Source organism: Varanus komodoensis, unplaced genomic scaffold (assembly GCF_004798865.1).
Source record: "Varanus komodoensis strain SLA01 unplaced genomic scaffold, ASM479886v1 scaffold3, whole genome shotgun sequence".
Classification (NCBI taxonomy): domain Eukaryota; kingdom Metazoa; phylum Chordata; class Lepidosauria; order Squamata; family Varanidae; genus Varanus; species Varanus komodoensis.
The window spans coordinates 13,320,460-13,344,126 of NW_025335761.1; the positions used below are offsets into that span (position 1 = coordinate 13,320,460).

The 23,667-nt window shown below is 38.1% G+C and overlaps 1 protein-coding gene across 4 annotated transcripts in view; it reads left to right on the top strand.

The window, feature by feature from the left end:
• The window catches only part of FUT8 (fucosyltransferase 8), a 131,474-nt gene extending 111,631 nt beyond the window's left edge, over positions 1-19,843 (top strand). For all 4 annotated transcript variants that reach the window (XM_044436246.1, XM_044436247.1, XM_044436249.1 and 1 more), the window contains 4 exons: positions 205-451; positions 7,622-7,798; positions 10,325-10,475; positions 18,793-19,843. In XM_044436246.1, the coding sequence (XP_044292181.1) occupies positions 205-451; positions 7,622-7,798; positions 10,325-10,475; positions 18,793-19,110 (893 nt within the window). In that variant the 3' untranslated portion in view covers positions 19,111-19,843. The remainder of the gene's footprint in view (positions 1-204; positions 452-7,621; positions 7,799-10,324; positions 10,476-18,792) is intronic.
• The last annotated feature ends 3,824 nt before the right edge of the window (positions 19,844-23,667 follow it).

Consider the following 23,667-nt stretch of genomic DNA (forward strand, 5'->3'; position numbering starts at 1 on the left):
GCTGCCATCTTATTTCCTTGATTTCTATTTATGTAGTAAAATGTATCCAGGTTATACCTAAAAGGTCTACTAGAGAAGAGCTCGGTGCCTTAATGCTTAATCTAGTCATAATTAAATTATTACCTAAAATGATTTCATGTTTAGATGTATGGAATACAATGTAGCTACTTCTGCAGTATTTAACTCACACTATATCTTTTACAGGTGAGACAAATGATAAAGATGTTCAAGTAATAGAACTACCCATAGTTGACAGTCTACACCCACGGCCCCCATATTTGCCATTGGCTATCCCAGAAGATCTGGCTGATAGGCTAATTCGTGTCCATGGAGATCCTGCAGTGTGGTGGGTCTCGCAGTTTGTCAAATACCTGATTCGTCCACAACCTTGGTTAGAAAAAGAAATAGAAGAAGCTACGAGGAAACTTGGCTTTAAACATCCAGTTATTGGGTAAGAAATTTTTGATTATGTAATTAAGCATACACATAGCCATGCTTACTTCCACTGAAATCAGTAGGAGTTAGTTCCCAAAAAAACATAAAATATCCCACCTTATTCTGTATCCTCTGTTAAACAGCAGACTACCAAAAACTTCTGGTAAGGTGATGTTCCAAAATATGTCAGGAATGAAGGTCTTTTCATTTTTTCCCAGTATCTGCAACTCAGAGGTGTATTGCCTTTATATGTGGACACTCTGAAAGAAACTATTGTTAATAGCCATAGATAGTCTTATCCGCCTTCAATTTGTTTGCTCCTTTAAAAAAAAAACTAACTGAATCTTTTATAGCTTAGGGAATGCAGCCAATAAAGATGCCTGCCCTCTACAAATTATTTTTATTTTCAAACAATGCCTTTCCATATTTCAGAAAACATTCCCAATTACTAGATAGATTTAGAGAGAAAAACGAAAGGGGAAATCTTCGTTGGCAAAATCTAAGAGACGCTGAAGAAATACTAGCTCTCTTGTTTGATCATCCTTGATCATTAACTGTATTATGACACTTTTCAGTTAAGGCATATCTTGTTAAGGGAGGAAACATCAAAATAATTGGTTATGTTTTAAAAATGTTTTTAAATAGTATTCTTTGGAAGAAATTGTATGGAAAAAGAGTTCTAGGCTCTCTACTATCAGTAATCCCGACCCCCCACCGACTTGATCCGATTTGACAGTGCTGCTAAGGTGATAACTAGTGCAATAGCATTTTCTGATGCGAAAAAGTTTCCCTGGAAAACCTGTTATGCTAACAACCTTTTTTGGTGTTGTGTGAGAGGACAATTAGAAGAACATAATTTGTTGTAGTATTAAATATGATAATGTCTACCTTCCCATTAAAATCTTTTCCTGGTAGTACCATATAGCAGATAAATAATGTTATACAGATAGATAATTTCCCAACTAATTCTGGAGAGAGCAAGGCAGCAATGGTTCATCTTATAACCTATGGCAGACCTATCCAAAATTCACAAATATTATTATTAATCACATTTCTGCTAAGCTTCCAAGATTAGGCAGGATCAGGCACTTTGGGCTATGTTAACTCTCTAGTAAGGTATGTTATTCCTCTCGATGCAGCCGTGGTAGTATTAGGTTGTGTATACCAAGTAACATCTCTTGCAGTAATGAGTTGCACAAGGTAACTGTGCATTTTGTATATGAATAAATATTTTGATTGGTCTGCCCTGAACCTACTGCCAATCAGTTTTATTTGGTGATAACAAGTTGTTTTTCTCACCTTCTACAGTTTTATAAATTGGAATCACAAACCACATTGGTATTTTTTCACAACAAAAATGTTGTAGACCCTGTAATCTTTCCATGATTGTTTTAGTTGTCAATTTTTCTTTATGTGCCCAGTTCTGATATCATTACTTGTTTAAGTTTAGAAAAGGGCCTCAAGAACTGTGTGAGGTTGTCAGGATTTGGGCTCCTCTAGGGCTCTATTTGGTCGTCAGAACCGGAACAACCACCACCATACTTTCAGGATCAGACCATGATCCTGCTGAAGCTCTCAGCCTCCAGAAAAGTGCCAACTGGAGGAAGAGCTATATAAGAGCAAGCTCTTCCCTCTGCTGGCTTCCTCAGTAGTGCAGACCTTATTGTTTTGATTCGGGGAAGGTCAGAGGAAGTGGAAAAAGTTTTAAACTCAGGAAATAGAAACCACTTTCTTGATTAATTGCACTTAGAGAGAAAATAATTTTAGGAGGTAAAAATCTAGGTAGAAAGGCAGAGTAAAGAACAAAGAGACTGAGAGAATAATTCCTAGAATCCTAGGAAAAGGAAAGAGCCAGAGCTGTTAGAACTAGAGAACTGATTGAGAGAACTGAACCAGTGACGAAGATACCAGTTGCTAGGGAACATGAGTGAGAGGTGACTGAAGTCCTACTTGTGGGTTTCCTATAGGCAGCTGGCTGGACACTGCAGGAACAGAGTGCTGGACTAGAATGAGCCTTGGGCTGCCCCAGGGCGATGCTTTATGAGCTATTACTTGGATAAGGGACCTGGATCTACTTAGGTCAGCTGTGGATGCAATTATCCTTGGTATTTTTATTGCTCATATGAATTCCTTTTCTTTGTGTGTAGCTACCCGTTCTAAGGTTAATCTTTTCTTATCAACATTTTTCTTCAGTAAATGTTTACTATTTCGTAAAATTCCATTGTTAACTTTGTAATCTCTTTTCTTTTTGGGTTTTCCATCCCATGTCTGATAGCTAAAAATGAAACATTTGGTGCTGGTAGTAGCAGCCTGTAATTTTTTTTCCAGCTAATGACATTAGAAGAGGCCACAAGAAGGGAATAGCTAAAAGGAATGAGGGCATGCTATTTTGCTGTTTTTCGTTCAGTTCACAGAAGAGGCCATTGCCCAACTGTGACAGCAGCATAAAAACTCTCAGATTTTGAAATAAAAGAAAACTCAAACACTGAGAGCCTAGTTTTTGTCTGTTTAATGGAGCTTATTTAAAAGGCTTTGAAGTGGTCTAAATAAGGCATCACACAGTTTTTTCTAGCGAAGCCATGGCATTATGCCACACCATAGCGAAGGCCCCTTCTTCGTGGTCTCTGAAGAGGATCTTAAGGAAAGTTGTATAAAGCACAGGATAAGAAAAAAACCTAATTTCACACTGCTTGATGGGTCATTTTTGTACCTTATACATCTCACAGGGAGCATGAAGCTCTCATTTTATCCTTGTGACAACCAGTTAGATAGTTTAGAGTGAGAGAGAGTTTAGGGTGAGAGAGAATTAATTTCCCCAAATACCCTCTATAAGTTGCATGACCAAGCAAGGGCTTGAACCTTTATTTTCCCAATCTTGCTCCTTCAGTTGATACCACATTGACTCTTGTATTTTGAGTTTTAAAAATAAACTCTGTAGCAAAGAGAACAAGAAAATAGCACTTCTTTAAAAGTATGAAGGCTTATATTTGTTGATTCTTCTTTGTGATCTTTCTGCATCAACGGTATGTGTTCTGAGCCTGAGTAGAACTTCTAGTACACATGACCAGAAGATATGGCTCCTTACTTTTCTTTTTGATCACTACAGCAGAATCATACAGGTGGAAAGGCTGAGGAAAAGGTTTTAATTGATTTCCTGTAGAGCCTGGTGTCACCTGGCCTGCTATTCTGGAGGGTCCTATAGCTCCCCAGAGCGGATATTCTGTTAACATGGAGGGTTAAATCAGCAAACATAATCATCTCTCCTCACATTCAGTCAGTGGGAAAGTTCCATGGGATCAAAAATCTCCTGCTGATGGCAGGAGGTTTTGCTGATCCTTTGCCCACAGGAGGCTTTTGCTGGATTGAAACTTTTGTTCTTGTGCTTGATGCTAGTTTAACTTATTTTGTGAAGTGTATATGGAGGATTATTGATTCCCAAACATGTACTTGGCATGGCAGAATTGAAAATGGGTGGTGATGATGCGGTCATTAACAGGCTTCCACCCAATCAGCGCACTCACAACTTCCTTGCTGAGAATCAATCCAGCACCACGGGTATGTTGGCTTTCATGACCAGAGTGCAAGATGACTTTTCCATTGCTGATCATTTGATTTCCGTCCATTTCCAATCCCATCATGTGCAATCTACCATCATTCAGGTCTATGCACCAGCAGAGGAGGCCGAAGAAGCAGATAAAGATGACTTTTATTACCAGCTTCAAGAGATGCTTAACAGTATTCCCAATCAGGACATCAAATTGGTTATTGGAGACCTGAAAGCCCAGATTGAAGGACACAGACATGGCATAAAACATGTCATTGGGCCACACGTTTCAGCTGTACAAATGAATGATAATGGTGAATGCCTCACTTTATTCTGAGGTATGAACAGTCTTTGTATTGGGAACATCTATTTTGAGCATAAGTGCATTCACAAGATAACATGGCAGTCTCCTGATGGTTCCACGAGCAAAGAAATTGATTATATATGCACCTACTGGGGTGCAGATGTGAACTCAGACCATTATCTGGTCATGGTGTTGCTCTGACCCAAGCTAAAGAAAATACAACACATCCTTTTGTAGTTGAGAAATCGAAGGATACTGCAGTTGTTGCAGAGTTCCAACTTACACTGATCAACAGATTTCAACAGGTATTGCAAGACAATGTGGATATCGAAGACCAATGGACACATTCTAAACAGGCCATTGTCAACAGTGCCAACATAACAGTAGGGTGATGTTGAGGTTCATGGAGAGAATGATGAATTCAAGACAGTACCTGGAAACTCATTGACAGATGCAGGATTGCAAAACATCAAAAAGAGCAGACAGAGACACTGACTGAAAGAGCAGCAGCAGAGGACAAATACAGAGAACTGGACCACCTGATTAAGCAAAGTTGCCGGGCCAATAAATGAATGTGGCTGGAATGCAAGAGTACTGAAAACAAGGAATGAGCCAAACAATGGAATTCCCTGGAAGCATCATACAAGACTCACAGACCTTGATTTTACTGACAGTGTTTCATTGTTGTCAAAAACTAGGGCCTCCTTGCAGGACATGACTACCAACTTAGACACTGAGGCGAGAAAAGTAGGAGCACCTATTAGTGTGGAGGAGACCAAAGTCATGTTGATTGGGAGCCACCCTCCTAACGCTTTGATTGCAACTGGCTGACAGCCAATAGAACATGTCCAACAGTTTACATATCTTAGTAGTATCTTATCACAAGATGGCAGCATAGATGAAGATGTCAAACACAGAATTGGTAAGGCCTCAGCAGTATTCTTGCGCTTACAACCTATTTGGTCAGCCCCAGCAATCAATAAGAAAACCACGTTACAGCTTTATAAGACAATTGCTGTACCAACAGCGATCTATGCCAGTGAAACATGGGCAATAGCAGAACACACCACACAAAAGCTCAGTGTGTTCCAACACAGTTGCTTATGGAGAATTCTGGGTGTCACTTGGCATGACCATGTCACCAATGAGACAATTTTGTGGCAGAGTGGATCCAGGAAATTGCCGGCTACTGTGACAGAACATTGAATGCATCTAGCTGGTCATATTCTTTGCTTGCCAGAACATCCATACTGGAATAATGCTATATGTTTGGAGCTGCCAGAGAGAAAGTGGAGGTAGTGTCGATCGCATAAAACTTGGCATCAGCTGTTAAAAAATAACTTACAGGCAGTGGATATCAAATGGGAAGATGCTGAAGACACTGCTGCAGATAGGATGTGTTGGCAGAAGCTTGTTGTTGTATGTGCTTTGCGCAAAAGGAACTGATGAAATATCTACTATTTTTGTTCCAGCAGTTACATCTAATACAACTTGCCTCTAGCCCATCTTGTTCAACAAAAGATTGTGTGACTTTGTTTAGACAACATGAAAATCTGTACTCGGGTTGAGTGTGCATTGTGTGCATTGTGTTGAAATGTAGGTTATCATGGCTGAGCTAAATCCAACTGAGCTAATCATTCGTTTCTTGTTAACCACTAACAATCCATAAGGAGAACCCATAGTTTGTAGGGTTCTGAACTGTTGTTCATCATGGTTGTTATTTCAACTAGGTTTAGAGAACATAACAACCCATGTTTCTGCAACAACAGGCAGTTCAGTGACAACCCATACTCAGCCTTTGAGAATGGGTCATTATGTTAACTGAACCAAGTCAGCTATTCACATAGTTAATAACAGGACAGCTAGAGGTCAAGTTTACTTTTGTCCACTTTCGTCCCATTCATATCTAAATCATGGTCTCTGTGCTGTCATTTATAAACATACTGTGCATATAGGTGAGGGGAACTGAAGCTTCTACCTTCCCATTACCTATAATTGCAGGCACTTTTTGGCCAGTGCAGCTCTGCTTCCCGAAGTGAATTAGAAAGAAAAGGGGTTCAGGGGATAGAACATGGCAGATTAAGATGTGGAGTGGTTTGGAACCTCTTTTCTGCACACATTTTGTTGTAGAAATTAAACTCCTACACTGTTGTTTTGATGTAGATATGAACAGGGCAGCCATGTCTCATGTAGTTTGGTCCATATGATACTTGAATACAAAGCTCAAAAGCGTTCATTGTACAGGACTGTTCTCAATATTTATGCAGTATAATTTCTCTTCCACCATTTTACAAAGTAAATTTAAAAAATCTATGTTAACTTCTTGGGTTTCAGTACAGTCCACATGATCAGTCTCTGATAGCTGCATATTTTCAATTAGCCAACCATTTGGAAAGAGGCTATATAATAAGCGTTTCTATTTTTGTATCTATTTTGGCCATTCAACCACCAATTTTGAAAAAAGAATAAATTGCTAAAAAATAATCTTTTTAATAGGTAGTTTTTCAGAAATATCTCAGTGTGTATGGATTTGTTTCAAACAATACTGCAAAACAGAAAAATAGCCAGAAAATAAAAAAGCTCTCCATTTGCAAATGCCTGTGCAAGGAAACATCCTTTAGAGATTGTAAAAGATCTGCAAAGCCATACAAATCTTTGTTTGGGGACACTTTTACAACCTGTCTGCTGCCCTGTTGTAAGTTACATTAGTAGTTACGCAGCTTCATAATGGAGAATGTGACTCTTACAATACCCTACATTAAAGCTATATAGAGCTTTGAACATGACACTTTGAACATTACTTTGAACTGAATGAATTTGTATATGATATTAAAAATCCAGTTACATTTTAGTATATTGGTGCAGGAGACATGAATTAGTATTGTTAAAACTGCTGAAAAGGGATAAACCTACCTTAAACAAAAATAGGAAACATCTCATCTTGATAACCATACACTTAAGATATATGCATTATCTTTTCACACAGATTTAAATTCTACAAGCTGGTAACTAAATTTAAACCTGCTGGGATGCATATAAAGGAAGGTCAGGCTGACCCTGTTCAGCAATAACAGCTTGAATGTATTTGCAAAATCACAATGCTATGATTCTACAGTGAGATGAGTAGCATATATTAGCATTTGGCCTCCAAAAATGCCTAAAAATTATATTTACTGTTCAAGTAGTTTTTTTCACCACATAGAGCAATATACCAATCCATGCCCTGTGGTTTTAGAGGTAGTATTTTCAGGAAAAAGTTGTCTACTGGGGCTTATTTGGCATATAGACCATTCTGATGAAACAAAAAAAGTATAAGAATTTTTTCTTTTATTTTTCAGTGTTCATGTCCGAAGAACAGATAAAGTAGGAACAGAAGCAGCATTTCATCCCATTGAAGAATACATGGTACATGTTGAAGAACGTTTCCAGCTTCTTTCCCGAAGAATGCATATTGACAAGAAACGTGTTTATTTGGCTACAGATGATCCTTCATTATTGCAAGAAGCAAAATCCAAGTAAGATCATCCTTTTCATAGTAGGTACAGAAATGATTTCACATGAAGCATAGGTATTTAAATAATGTGTCTGATTTAATGTATATTTACCGTTGTTCATTATCTGCCTGTGAGTGAGTGAGTTCTTCAGTGTTCATGCCTGCCTTGTGCTGTAAGAATGACATCTCATTATATAATTTCATGGTCTCAGCCATGAACGACCATGCTAAATTCTTTGATGTTGAAATTTAAAACAATGGAATCATACAAGGCATTTTTAACGAAATTTAATTGAATTCATGTTGTTTATGCTTTGCCTTTCTTCCATGATGAAACTGAAGGCAGCATATGTGGAATTTCCAGGTGGTCTTACATCTAGGCATTCACCTGATCCAGAGCTGCTTGTCCTCTAGCATTGTTCCAGAGAACATGATCTGCATGCCCAGATAGATTTTGTGTTTCTTTACTTCCTTTAATAAGAGACCCCATACTACTTTGCAATCTGCTTTTTAAAATCCCTTCAGTTTCAAAAGCAGATTGCCCCGTAGGCTGGGGCTGCTCTTTGAAAAACACAAAGCCCTACTGAGAGCCTAGATTCCAAGGTTCTTTGGATCCTAGACTCAGTGATTTTTATAAATAACTCCCTCCTCCCTCAACAAAAAGCAGCATTGCCACGTAACAAGCTGCTTTTATACTTCATTTGAATTTCAAAAGTGTTTGTCTACACTGTATGTGGGGTTAGTTACTTAAACATGTTAAACTACTTAGTTCTTTCTTCTGGTTTTCGTGTTCATGAAAGATAAACATTGTAGGTACTACAATAATAAATCCAGGGATTATCTTTCTAAATTTGGAAAATATTCTTGAAAATACTGAGAGGCTTTTTCATATGGTGACAGACAGAGCTTAACGGACCTTTGTTAACATCACCAGTTCATAGAAAACATTTTTGGCCTGAAAAAATAGTGTCCTGAATATGTACTTGAAATGATCGTTCTGCAAACCTTCAGTGTTTTCCTGAAGACTCCATTTCTTTCTTTGTGGTCAAGAGACTCCTACTGTCTAAAGCAGTCTCCAGCTGCCACTTTCAAAAGGGATTTTATTATTGCTGCTTCATGACACTTTCTCAAAAGACAGTAAAGAATGTGATGGTGCTTGCCAGATACCCAAGGGCTGTACCGGTGTCTATGAAAGGTTGTAGTTCAAAGGCCGAAACATGATTCTTGATGAAATTGAAAGTAGAAAAGATTATCTTTATCATCAGATTTGTTTATACGATGATGAAGAAAGATAAAATTGTGATGTGTATTGAGGCTCAAGGTGGTAAGAAGTATAATCAGATTGTAAATAAGGATGGGCAATATATCTGTAATAGTTCTCACACTGGAATTTTAGCAAGGAGGCTCTTTCTGATTAAGTAGGCAAAGTGTTGAGCATATTCTTTCAGTGCTCAGTATCTTTTAAATAAGATTTGCTGATTAGTTTAAAGAAACTGGTTGTTTTTACTATGATAACATAGACTATGAATCTCAGTAGAATTGGAACAAACATGAAAAATGGCTCCAAAGAAGAAATATTCAGAAAAAGATATTACAGTGATGGCTATCATATTGCTCTATATTTTACTAGTAGTTAAAGTATAATAAAACATAGTATGTGTTTACAGATGATATCTAGACTTTTATACTAGTTGTCAGATCTCACAGGTTAAACTATGTTATCACTGTGATCCCACCATGAAGAAACAACAGGGACTATCCAATTTGCCCAGAATTCATGTTCAAGAACTTGGGGTGTACATTGGATTTGCTTAATCAGAGCAGACTGCATTTGTGAGATGTCAGTATGCTCCTACTTGTAACTTCTTGCATTGTTATACTGAATATAGACAGTAAAATCCAGTATTGTGTGAATAGACTTCCACTAAGACAAAGTGAATCCTTTCCCCTACAGCTACCCATATCATCACAAAATCTGCTCTGGAGGGGCCCCTTGCTCTCCAGAGCAGGCACTGAGGTATGTAAAGAGTTGCCAAGAGGACAAGAAATTGTCCCCCCCCCCCCCAAAAATACAGGTCTCTGGGGAATAATGCCATGCGGAAAGAGATTTTGCTTGTGAGAACAGCTGGATGGGATATGTGGCAAGAGTGGGAGGGCAAAGGAGGGAATATGAAATCATGCAAGCATCTGACCGGTAGGTCCAGGCAAAAATCTGCAAACCATGGAAACTATGCAGGGTTGTTTGCCATGATGTGTGAACCCATTTAATATGGTTTGATGGGTAGCCCTCAATCCGATAGAACCCATATTAATTGTTATCTCCCATTTAATACTGAAAAATGTGAACCTGTTGCTAACATCTTTGTAAATGGATTATATAATAAAATCTTTGCCATTCTTTGGTTTCTGTTTAAAACAATCAGATTAAATGCCTTCCAGATTTAATGTCCAGTCTGAGCTGTAGGTTTGAAGACATGGCAACCTCCCAACAGGAGGAAAAGAAAGGTGTAACTTAAACATGCAAGTTCTATATTCTCCATTTTTCCAGATATCCAAACTATGAATTTATTAGTGACAATTCCATCTCATGGTCAGCTGGTCTCCATAATCGATATACTGAAAACTCTCTGCGGGGTGTTATTCTGGATATACACTTCCTATCTCAGGCAGACTTCCTTGTCTGTACGTTTTCTTCACAGGTAAGGTGGCATGCATTATTGTAAAGTTAACCACCCAGTGAGCCTCAGCTGTTGGGCAGTATAAATATGCAAGAAACAAACAAACTGCTATATACACCAGTTTTATTATTTATTTTGTATGGCAATGGTACAATTAGCTAGGAAGTCTACCCTGCTAATGCAAGGTAGTTTGGCTGACTGAGATTGCTAGCTCTTCAGTTCACGCTTGCACACTATCCACAGTGCACCACAGGGGGTGAGACAGGTTACACAAACAAAGCAGCTAGGACTAGTCTGCAGGAGTGTTGGCATCCTCTGGTGTCTCTCCACCGCTGCTGCTGGTCTGATGTGGGGCTGGTCCACACACTTTCCGCGCAGGTCACTAGCTTTCCCACCAAAGTGGGTACACATGTCTACATATGCTTTTACACACTTTCTAGCTGCTGGGTGGGCAGGAGCTGGGGCAGGCAGTGGGCACTCACCCCACCTTGTGGATTCAAATTGCCGGTTTTCTGATTGGCAAGTTCAGTGGCTTAGCAGTTTAAACTGCAACACCACCTCACATCTCTCTATACACTAGTAATCAAATACTATAAAAAACCTAGAAGGGTTATAAATATAAAATAAATAGAGAGGTAGCTATGTCTTATTTTAATGATCAATATATTAATATTTTCAAAAATTCTTCCTTTACATTTAGAGATTTGTAAGAAAATATATCCATTAGAACAGATAACAACAATCTGTACTTTCTCATGTCTTATCTCAAAAATAATTTACATCTAGAAAAAGTGTGGAAAGTGGGGGAAAGATTGGAAGCTGCCCTCTTACAGACAGGAGCCTTATACTTTTAAATAAAGAAACTATGAAGTACCATGGTATAGATTAATGGAATTCTGAAAACTATAGGGTAAAAATAGATATATTAATTTTGTCACAACACTTGAACTTGGAGGTCATCCAGTGGAATGGATTGGCTGTAGGTTTAGAACAAACTAAAGGAAATAATTCTTCATTAAACTTTGTATTAACTGGTAGAGTGCTTGCCAGAAGATAGGGTAATGACTGCATATTTAGATGGCCTTAAAAAGCTATTAGAGCTGGACAAATTCATACAGAATAGTCTTGATGTCTGTAAATAATTTATGTTTTCAGAGGTATTCTGCCTCTGAACTCCAAATACAAGGAGCAGACATTAGGAGATAATGTGTGCTTCCTGTGAATTCCCAGTAGCATCTCAATGATCTCAACCAGAGACCAATAACTAGGCTAGGTGGGCATTGGTGTTATCCAGGAATCATTTTCTTTGCTCTTATGAGGAATTTCTCATGGCATTTGGGCATCCCAGTTCTTAACTTGTCCACATGCAGGATTTTTAATCTCAGCTAAACTGGCAATTTTCTTTCCTGATGGAGACTGGACTACAAACCATTCAGTTCTCCTTTGTGATTTCCATGCATTGCACATATGAGATCTTTGCCTACACAGGGACTCATGCAGGAAGCTCTATAGCTGAGAAAGCTTTGGAAGGTTCTCTTCCTCCCACCATCTAGTGGGCATGTCAGTAGTGGGTTCCCGGGAATTCGTTCAGTCTGTCTTTGATCTCCATTGTGGTGGAAGATTATCTTTGACACAATTGCTGAAGTTTTTTTCTCTCAGTTTTTTCTTTGATATGCCTTTTTCCTTTTCTAACTCAGTCTGTACATCATTTCTTTTGTTTTCCCTTTATACAATCAGATTGTGTTTGTCACAAGGGTCCATATGTATTTTTTTGGCTCCAGTCTGTTGGCTTTTATCAAAAAGCATATAAAGGACTTGCCCTTTGACAGATCTGGTCTTTTCCGTTCAAAAACTGATGACATAGTGGACTTGAACCTGAAGGCAAAAATGACAGCTAAGAAATAGGATTTGCTCACCACCACCCCTGCCCAGCCCTACCACCATAGGTGTGAAGAAAGGCAAGTTGCTTGCTTGTAGCTGCTGTTCTTTGAATGGTCATCTGCATATTCACACATCCTTCCCTCTGTCCCCATCTCTCTTTTTCATCTGCTTGAGCATTGAGATCAAAGTAGATTGATAGCAAGCATTGATACACCAAGGAAGATTGTATTGTTTTTCCCTCTTAGTATTGGTGTCCTTCATTGGCACCATACCTTTTTCCTCTCTCAGTCTTGAGGTTGCAGTTAGTCTCTGCATATTGAAGGAATGAGCAGAAGCCCTCCACTGGCATGCCTGCTAAGCAATGGGGGAAGGATTCCTCAGCTATAGGTTTCCAAGTCAGCCTCATGCAGGTCCAGAACCCATATGTGTGAATGCACAGATGATTACTCCAAAAACTACAGTTAAAGGTAGGCAGCCTGTCTATCTTCAAGTAGAACATTCCATGCCACCATCCCAAGTATCAGAGGCTTCATTGTCATGAATGCAGTAGATTTAAAAGTTCCAAAGCAGTATTAAGGCATTCCTCATCTGTTGCAGCACCTGACACAATATGGATTAGCTCGCTGCATTAATGGTTTTTAAATTACCTTTTGCTGCAGAGAATTTGTCCCAATGGTTAATCATGATGGAAAGATTATAGGATTATAAAAGATTACAAGTGTTTCCAGAAATGCGGTTCAAGTTTATGTTAAACTGTTTTTAGAATTTTTAGAATCAAGAAACAAAAGTACAATATAAAGCATTACATTACTTTTAAAGACAAGACAGTTTGACAAATGGCTTCTTAACTTCATTCAGGGTAGAATGTAATTAATGCCTACTTTTTCTTCTAACATTTCACAGTTAGCATTTTAATTAGGGACCTATGTAGCTGGGCATAAACCCTGAGATTCTTGCTATAATATTTCTTTCCTCATAGTTGGTAATATATAGTAATAATCCTGTTTCTTTAGAACTCAATATGATATTTAGGGATCGTTTTCAATAGTTTGAATTTGTATATTATTCATAATTTTATGTTTTTAATTAGTTTGATGGTGCATATGTGTCAAACTCTCGGATATAATTTAAGGTTAAAATCTTACACATGTTTAGTCAGAAAAGAAGTCCTACACTTCCCAGCATTCCCCAACTAACATAACTGTTGGGAGGGTTGCTGGGAGGTATAGAACTTTTTTTCCTATCTGAGTATGAATATGATTGTGTTCTAAATAAATTAAGAAATAAGTACTTTTTGAACTATCTCCATTTTTCTTTGATGGTAGCAACTCATGCATGTAAACAGATTTCCACGTGTGGACAGACATACAAGTGAGCTTATATGGCAGTGATGACGAACCTTTTAGAGACTGAGTGCCCAAACTGCAACCCAAAACCCATTTATTTATCACAAAGTGCCAACGCTGCAATAAAACCTGAATATTGAAGTTTTAGTTTAGAAAAAAGAACTCGTACATTAACATCTTTTGTCTTAAAAGAAAAACACAATAACAAGCTTTCAATGATGCAAACAGCTTTTTATTGAAAAGTAAAAGTTTGTATTTGGTGGGCTTTTGCACAATTAATGTGATCTTTGCTCTTGTATGCATGCTGATAATTTGTCAAACCTTGGCTCATACTTCGTTAGTTTGAGAGCAACACATGCAGCACTCAGGTCATCTGTTAGTCTGTTTCTTGTATCAGATTTCAATTTTTCATAAGAAAACTCAAAGCTAAAATCTTGTGTTAATGAAAACGAATGTATTAAAACTCACAGCCAGTCCAAGCAAATACATATATCCTTGGCAGCGCACTGACCAGCCATGTGAAAGTTCGGACGATTCGCAGCTAATGAGTCGTAACTTGTGACAGCATTGTCTGGCACCGCTACTCTTTTCTGAGCATGCACATGGCTCCTATGTGCACTGTTATCTGATGCTTGGCTCCTGGGGTGACTTGGCACGCATGCCGACAGAGAGGGCTGTGTGCGCCCGCTGCAGCACGCGTGCCATAGGTTCACCACCACTGTTACATAGAAAAAGGAATAATAGGACATCATTTGCCAATGTGCAACAGTTGCATCTGTTCAGAATAAAGCAGGAGTACAAGACTTAAGGCTCACTGGTTGCCCATTCTCACACTCCCCAACTCAAACTCTGATTAATGCAGTGTTTCATATATAATACTGTTTCTCTATGGAACAAGGAGATTTCAAAAATGAAAATATCTAAAACTAGTGAAGATAAAATGAATACTTATAATTAATTCCTGATATTTAGCACTGATTCATTTTTCCAATTCCAATGTTAACATAGTATGAGAACAGATAATCTAATATGGAGAGTTATTGCTTGTTGAAAATGACAGTCGCTTTCAGGTAGTGAGGAAATGTCTATCAGTGTTAGAGCTAGGCATATTAAATTATATTAAAAATAAAACCATTACATGCTTAGTTTTGCTGATCACTTCATTGCCCATAGATTTTGTTTCCAAGTGATGATTAATTAGATTTGCTGATGAGTGATTCAGAAGACTTATGCTTTTCTAAATTTGATGGATTTGAAAACTTTAAAATCAGCAAATAAAAATGAAGTATTTTATAGAAGTTTGTGAAGGTTAAGAAGTTGAAGGTCAGCAATGTGAGTATACGAAGAAATAGGTGTATACTTCCATGTAAAAAGAGTATAGCTAAGCATTCCAGAAATCTGCATAGCTATGAGTCTTAAGGATGTTTTCACATGTTACTCTTATTTTTGTAGCTCACAAATGGTAGGCTCATAGAGCAGTATAATAGCTTAGTAGGAGACTAATATATTGCAGCCACAGACATTTTCATAATCAGCGAAGCATTTCAAACTCTTCCTAACAATAAATACATTACTATGTAATTTATGGTGGGGTTGGAGGCTACAGGAATTACCCCCAAATTAACTGAGAACCTCACCTGTATTAACCTAATCTGATGAAAATCTTTTCATCTGCTTCCTAATTTTAGAATTACAAGATTGCATTGATCATAACGCGGATAGATTGCCTTTTTTCTTTTTTTGGATATGAGCATTCAGCCTTGGTAGTAATGTTCTTGTTGCTTGCCATAGACACAGAACTGTAACATAACTGAAGCAGCAAAAATAATGCTTTTTTTTTTACTAATCTATATTTGCATAAAATGTGGTATAATGATACATCTAAGCGCAACAGACTATTAGTGTTCGGTTAGGCATAGATGAATAGGGAATATGTAAATCTGGACATCTGACAAATGACCCTGCATTTTTGGTTTATTAAAAACGAAATGTGTTTGATCACTCTAGATTGGAATTTATTTTGTTTACCAACTATCCAACTACCTTTTTTATTAAAACATTTATCACCATTTTTGACCTCATTCAAAAATGTAAATATAAATGGTGATTGGCCTAATTATTCTTTCAGCATTTCCTAGCAATTGCACACTATCCATTTTTCATTTCTCCATTTTCTACCTTCTACTCTGTTTTGGTCCTGAATTGAAGTGTTCTTATTCATATTCCATTTAATCGATTTAGTGGCAACTCTGAAAACCAAGAGGGTTTTATACATTGCTCTGAAGGTCATGAAATTATTAGTCATTCTAATCTCCAGCTATCCAAAGCCTTGAGCTGATGCCAAGACATTTGCATCTCCAGCCTTAAGAAGACTTGTACCTAAGCCTGACAGCTTTCGAGCTGCTGAAGAACACTGCTGCCTGGCAAAATCATGGGCAGAGGAAGCAGGTTCTCTGGGTGCACTGGGCAAATTCTAAAGCGGGCCTACAGTTTAATACTAAGAATTTGAATTTGATCTAGTGAAGAACCAAGTAGTGCATATCCTTTGGTCTTTTGTTAGGTTCTAATACTCCTCTTGGAAGCTGAGTTGCTTTTATTTAATTGAAATGTTTTAAAGGTTTGTAAAGCATTCAGTAAGCCAGGCTTGTGACCTATGAAGTGTAGACTACTATGTCTTAACCACCAACAGAATATTAGACCAGTGTGTCTTAGAAAGACATCATTTTGTACCCATAGTAGTTACTCAGACATTTATGGCATAAAAATTAAATGGTGTGAAAAGTAACTTTGAAAAAAGATTGTAGTATCACCTCATCATCTATAGGAATGTTGCCATTCTTAAATGAAGGAGAGACTATGTGTAAAAACAACCTTCTTAAGAGAAGAATACTGTAACCATGATTACAATTTTATACATTTATGTGTCACTCTTCAGTTCCAAAAAGCTAACAAACTGTGAGAATTGAATTCAACCATGCAAATTCAACAAGCAAAAAGATAGTGTGACATGTTTCCTTTTAATCTTTCTTTACCTTGCCTGTTCACAGCAATGTAATTGTCTTTTACAGTGTATTGCAGCAGTCAATTTATCAATACAGTAAAATCATGCTAGTCTCTCATCATCATCATCATCATCATCATTTTCATTTCTGTGCCTCATAACCAAAGCTGTCTAATTATATATGGCCCTTTGAACTTGCTCCCACATAAGTGTGTTTAGGATAGCAACTTTAAATGATCTAAATCTATCACATGTAGTAGCTGAGCTGGGATGCAAGTCTCAATAAAACATGAGGTTTCATTGAAACGCAAACAGCCCAAGACTTCAGTGTTTGTATCTTTGCTGGGCCATGTATTATTTTATTGCAAATGACCATTTCTTTCCCTGTTGATAAACATGTTGCTCTGAGTCTTGACATTAACCCTGAGCTGGGTTTTGTCAAAGCAGACCTTGGTGATATAGGTAAATCAGGCAGATCTGGAAAAAAATAGCTGTAGCTCTAGCCATTGGGCCAGGCCTGCTCAGACTAACTGTATATGAGCTTCTGTCAATATTAGAGATGGGCACAGAAACCGAGGCCAGAAGTTGCTGGGTTTATTCTGCTTCAAAGAGTTAAACTGGGTCCGGTCACATCCCAGAGCCCTCTCCCCATTATCCATGCAATATCCTTTTCTGCCCTCCTCCTCTTGAGACTGTGGCCTCTGTGGCTCTAATAGCAGAGAAAAGGGAAGACCTCTCTTCCATTTCCACCTGGTGCAAGTGCTGCTATCACATTTGATCAGGCTCCAGGAGTACTAGGAAATGTGCTGATAAACATGGTGTTCTGCATGCTCCTGGCATGTGACAGATGTTTATAAAAACATCTTTATCGGCACTGCTTCACTACTGTGACAGCACATGTACAGCTTCATAGGAGGATAGGGAAAAGAAAGAGACTTCTTTCCTACCTCCTGCTACTACTGAAGCCATAGTAGCAAGGTAAGTGGGCAGTGGGTAGTAAGGAATACATTGGTGAACTAAACTGATATTAATCAGTTAGATTAGAAGGAGTTATCTCAGTCAATTTAAAATCCGAGTCAGAAGAACACAAGAAATTATACTGTGCTTTGTATTTGCGATAAATGTTCCAAGTGAAAAAAATCACAAAGCTCAGCAATATCTCTTAATAAAAATTAATAAGATTTTGTATATAACATGCAAGACAGACAGAGGCATGCTTCCCCATTTCAGTTTGAAATGCTCATGATTTCCCAGAAAAACTAGAGAAAAATTGGCTTTAATTTGAACCATTTGAAAACCATTAGTTACATTTAAGGAATGGACAAAGTGTTACATTGCCATCTGTAGCAGAGGTGGGAGAAATGAATACTCTAGAGATACTTAACCTGCGGCACATGATCTGGTCTCAGCATTGGTGCAAGGTAACATCTCTTTCTTTGGAGAAAACTTCTGCATAGCATAGCTTTGCCAGGAAAATGGCTTTCCAAGAATGTGCAGTGGGACATTAGATAGCCATAATTATCTTAGACCACTTGGATGTCCTTGAATCTTAAGGGATGTTTGTTTATTCCTATCCTCCTAGCATCAGCAAGTCGCAATTACATGGTGGTTTGAGGGGTCACATAACTCTTAATTGGCTGGACTGGATTCATCCAGTGTTCAATGGTTATGACTTGCACATGTCTAACAGAATCTTGGGACATCAAATTGCAGGATTCACAGTGGATAGAAGAATTCTGATCTACTGGAGACACACTCAAAAGCAGCAAATTAAGATGGGGTATATTACTCCAATCCTAAGACAGCAATGTTTTGAGAAGCAAATTGTGTGGTTTAGATAATGTGTTTGCCACATTCTCCAATTACAAGAAAACTGAAATTTCTTAAAAACATAGGATTTTCCCCATTTAACTGAAATAAATAAGGGTTCCCATTTCTATAAAAAGTCAGATCAATCCTTCAGTAAGTTACTGAAGTAGTGCATTTACAGAATAGCTGGAATAAGTATGAGAAAATACACTTGCTTCAGGAATTCTTAAATCTATGATAAAAATGTACTTAATAATACTGTTTTGCTAATTGGTTCTTCATTTTTGGCTACTTTTTCTAGGTTTGTCGAGTTGCCTATGAAATCATGCAGACATTACATCCAGATGCATCGGCCTTTTTTCACTCTCTAGATGATATCTATTACTTTGGGGGACAAAATGCACACAACCAGATTGCCATTTATGCTCACTATCCTCGAACTTCTGATGAAATTCCTATGGAACCTGGAGATATAATTGGTGTTGCTGGAAACCACTGGGACGGCTATTCAAAAGGCATCAATAGAAAATTAGGAAAAACAGGCTTATATCCCTCCTACAAAGTAAAAGAGAAAATTGAGACAGTCAAGTACCCCACATATCCAGAGGCTGACAAATAAAAGACAAATAGGAAAACTCAGACCAGCTCTCACTTTGAAGCTATTTCAAAAACCATATTTACTGTTGGCGTTTGTGGGAAGTGAATTTGCATTTTAACATACAGTTAAAATGAAAGCCTTTTATCATTCAGACTGGATACTCAGCTTGGAACAATTGGATGGGCCATTGTTTGGACTTACTTTGTTATATGCACTCGCACACATGCACACTGGTACACATTCAACAGAAAATCTGTTGTTTTATACGGTTTGTCTCTTTGAAGATATGCCCCTCTCATGAGTCATATAGAGCTATGAGCTCAGTTTTTTGCCATTAATAGACTATATTAAGACTTTTAACACTGCTGCATTGTGTAACTTGAGTGACATGAGCATATTTTGTATGTGCAGAATTTAAAACATGGTGCCTCTCTTTGAAAGATCAGTGACCTTTTAGAAGAGCCATGCCTAGTTCAATTGATAGGCAAGAGTTGTGCTTGCCTTTAACTGATGTTGATATGACCACTGAACATGCTCCAACCAACAGATTAAAAAATTCAGACTAGTCCTTTCTTTACAGGAGTTTTGTTAGCAATTTCATTGATTAGTTCATCTCATGAATAAAGAGTACATCCAACAATAAAATAATTGTCTGGTAGGAACTTTTGTAAAACAATGCCATGAACTGGATCTTTAGTACTGTTTCTGGACATTGTCTTTGATAACAACAACAAAAATAATAAATTAAAAAATAGTTGGAGTTCTAAAAGTAAATTGAATTTGAAGAATCATCAGATGTGTTTATCTTTCCAAATCATTTATTGGTTTACTTGGGAAAGCTCTCCTGGATTAAAATTTGACAGTGCATAGGGTTTCTTTATTTCCTGATGTTCTTGAGCATCAGGAATATGACCAGCTGATTCCTTGTGAGGTCAAGGAGCAGGCTAGAGCAAGGTGGTCCACTTTTCGTACCTTGAAGGCCACATGAGGACTTTACGAACCCATGGGCCACACAGTGAAATACAATTGCATATCATAAATTAAAGTGCAATATATTTAATTAACCATTAAACGAGGGGAAAAAACTGATATAAAGTCCCCGAGTTGGCTTGAAAATGCTTTGTGAACCTGGCAGCTCCTTCTCTGCCTACAGCCCAAGCACAATGACACTTCCTCTGGGGTGGCCCATCCCTTTCTTGCCTGTTTTTCCCACCTAGAAACCCTCCCATGTGATCCCCTGTCTCCTCCTATCTTCTTGGAATTGGCACACTGAGCATCTTGTACTTGATCTGACAAACTCTCCACAGCATCCCCTGCCCATTCCTGTTGATGAGTGCAAAGGCAAACAGCCGCAAGAAGAGAGAGAGAGAGAGATGGGATGGCAGCCTTGGGAGAGCTGCCATAATCATACCTGTACCATCGCTGAGATACTGACTGGGGGCAGGCAGGGGGGAAGGGCTTCGAGCAGCAAAAACAAGGCTTGGGGGGCTGCATGTTGGACCACTCTGCACTAGTTACCCATGTGTCCTCCACTGATGATAGGTGAGGTGTGGGAGGATTCAGGGAACAGCAGTGGTATTGAGCACCTGTCATAGGCCATGCTCAGAGCCTCCAGAGGCCACATATGGCCTGCTGGCCTGGGGTTGACCATCCCTGCTTTTTGGCCGCAATGCAAAAACAGCCATGGCAGAGTCTATTGTTGGTACAGGCCTTTATACTGAATTTGCTTTTACAGCTTATTAAACTTAACTCTAGTGTGGCATTGCTTAGATTCTTTTATGTCATTCACTTGAGAATAATGTGATCGCACAGAAACATTGTGCCATAGATTAAAGCTTTAAACTGAGTTTGTAGAAATTTGGCCTATCTTAATAAGGATCTGTGGTTCACAACCCCTGATTTTTTATTCTCTCTCATACAGATTGTGTCACATGGAACTGCTTAATAACACTTCTTTGTAGAGAGCTGATGGGGTTAGAGCAGTTAAAGAAGTGTATAACAGAAGCATGCAATGTATTAATATAGGATGGTGGGATTTATGAGACACTTTCTTGAAATATATAAACTCTGTTCTTAAACTATATAAATATAATGGAATTATATATAGTTAACAGTTGCACTGTGAGTATCTAGCTTGAAAAGAAAAGACATATACATAACAAAGCTGGTCTTAGGAAATTGACAGTTCTGGTACTAGTTCAGTTTTATGAGTATCACCTCTTCATCCAAATGTCTGAAAGGGTCCTGGATGTGCCCTTTTATGTTCCGACTCCTGGACTGAGCCGCACAAGCTGCCATTTATACACCCCTTGTTCTGGTACAGTTGACTGCTGCTCATTTGCTCTGCGTAGCCTCTAACATGTAATTACCACTGACAAAATGGAAGGCTAGGTGTTTGCTTAAATACTGGGCTGATCCTTGGGACAGCTGTTCCATGTGATTAAAATCTGGGTCGGACTTGACATTTCTATGCAAATGTCAGGGCTGGGAGGTAAGCAAATTCACAAAGCCAACTCGCATTGCAGTGTTCTATAAAGACATGGTGTGCACATCCATTCTAATACGAATATTTTCATTCTGAAGTACACACTATCTTGTCATGTATTACGGTAATATCCAAAACAGTTACTGTCCTAGATATGTATGTGATACCCTGAATGGCATGAATTATGGATGGTACAGCGTAAAGCATTTCTTTTTTTTATAAATCTTCCCATATTTTGGATGGTGGTTTAGAAGCATAAGTTGAATGTCTAAACGATTATTTGCTAATATTTTCCCTCTGGAGTTAGTCATTTTCTTTCAAGTCATGTTTTTATAATGTTTGAAATTATCCTGATTTTAATTGCTAAAGGTTAAGACATTTCCACATAGTTATCATTTGAAGCACTTCTGATGGGACTCCGTTAAGGTATTACAGAGATTATCTCTGAGATAATCCAGACTTCATATTTTAAAAGCAAACAGCTATGAAAAGAAGTTATTACTTTAAAGGCAGTATGTTAATTCAGGTACGCTTGCTGTAGAGTTTTATAATTTTCCTATACAGGATAACCTTGAAGGTATATCATATATACATGTGAGGTTCCATTAACATGCCAAGTAGGCACACATTCCAGTAAGGAACAATCAGTCCAGTCTCCCTATGGCATGAGCATGGTGGGAGAAATGGAACCTCTCTGGATATGCCCACTAATCCTGGACGTTGTGCAGGAACACTGACCCTCTGAAAACCAAGGTTTTGCACTTGGTAATCAGGAGGATGTGTATCGCTTCGCAATAGGAAACAATTTTAAAATTGCTGGTTCACACTTGCTTATGTATTGTTGCTATCTTTTAAAGTTTTAATTCACAAATTTGTGCAGTTACATTGCATTCCCCTTGTGTCATGCATCCGTTTTAATTCTTAGTATAGCTCATTGAATTAGCATGCCTTGGAGCAGACATTCAAATGTACCCTACATTCCACTTAAAATGGACAAATACAGTTTATTATCCAGACTAACAAGAAGAAAAATATTCAGCCTGTTTTGGCTAACCCTAATATAACATGGGAGCTTAAGTTTGCTATTGTATCTCTTCAGCTAAACTATTAAAAAATCATACCCTCAAGTTTCATACACCTATATTTATATAAGACATGCAAAACCTTTGCTGTTAAAAGATTTTCTCAAATGAGAACATAACACAAAAGTATTTTGAGAGCCTGGATTTATTCAGTTGTATATTGCATAAGTAGCAGCCAAGCTTTTAAAAATGTTACTCACTGATCTGTACTCAGGTCATCCTCATAGATGTGAGTCTCCTTTGTTTCTGCTCGTGTTAATAACTGTTAATGTCTACAGAAATTCAATATTACCACAAGATACGCAAGAGGATCTACATAATTCCTGCCCACAGTAGGATAGTTGCTCCTGGTCATGAAGCTCATTAAATGAAACTCACTGAACAGAACTATTTCAAGAATAGCACAAGCATTTTATCACTTTTGGACTACCATAAACAGCCACAGAAATCAAAGATGAGCTGATCAGATTTTGAACTTACAATCCTGTTGGAACCACTTTGGTTGGTTAATATTGAAAACACAGTAATAAACTATCTGGGCCTCATTAAAAACAGGTAAATTATCTTTGTTTTTTGTAAGGAGCTGTCATGAACTGGTCACTTTCCTCTTTCCTCTTTCCCCCTCTTTTGGCAGACTCGAATGAAACTCAGAAGCATGCTTTTATATTAAATCTTAACGGGTTACAGAAGAATAGAAAATCAGAGTAGCCTTCTCTTGGAGATATGGAAGGAGCATCTGCCCATGAGAGCTGAATCCAAACAGACGCTTCTCATTACTTCCCTTTCAGCACAGCTTCTGCTTCCACCTTCAGGGTGGCTCATGCTGGTTGCAGACTAGACAGCAAAAATGCCAGACACTTTTAAATTGGTCTTCTCACTTTACCTGTGGCTTGACTGGCTCAAGAAACAGCTGCTGCTGCCCCACTCCAGTTCTGAAAAGTTTCTGAAAGGTCTCCTCCCTTTCCTTGGCAGGTTGGTTTGCATGCCCTGCTGGAGAATCTTCACTAGATA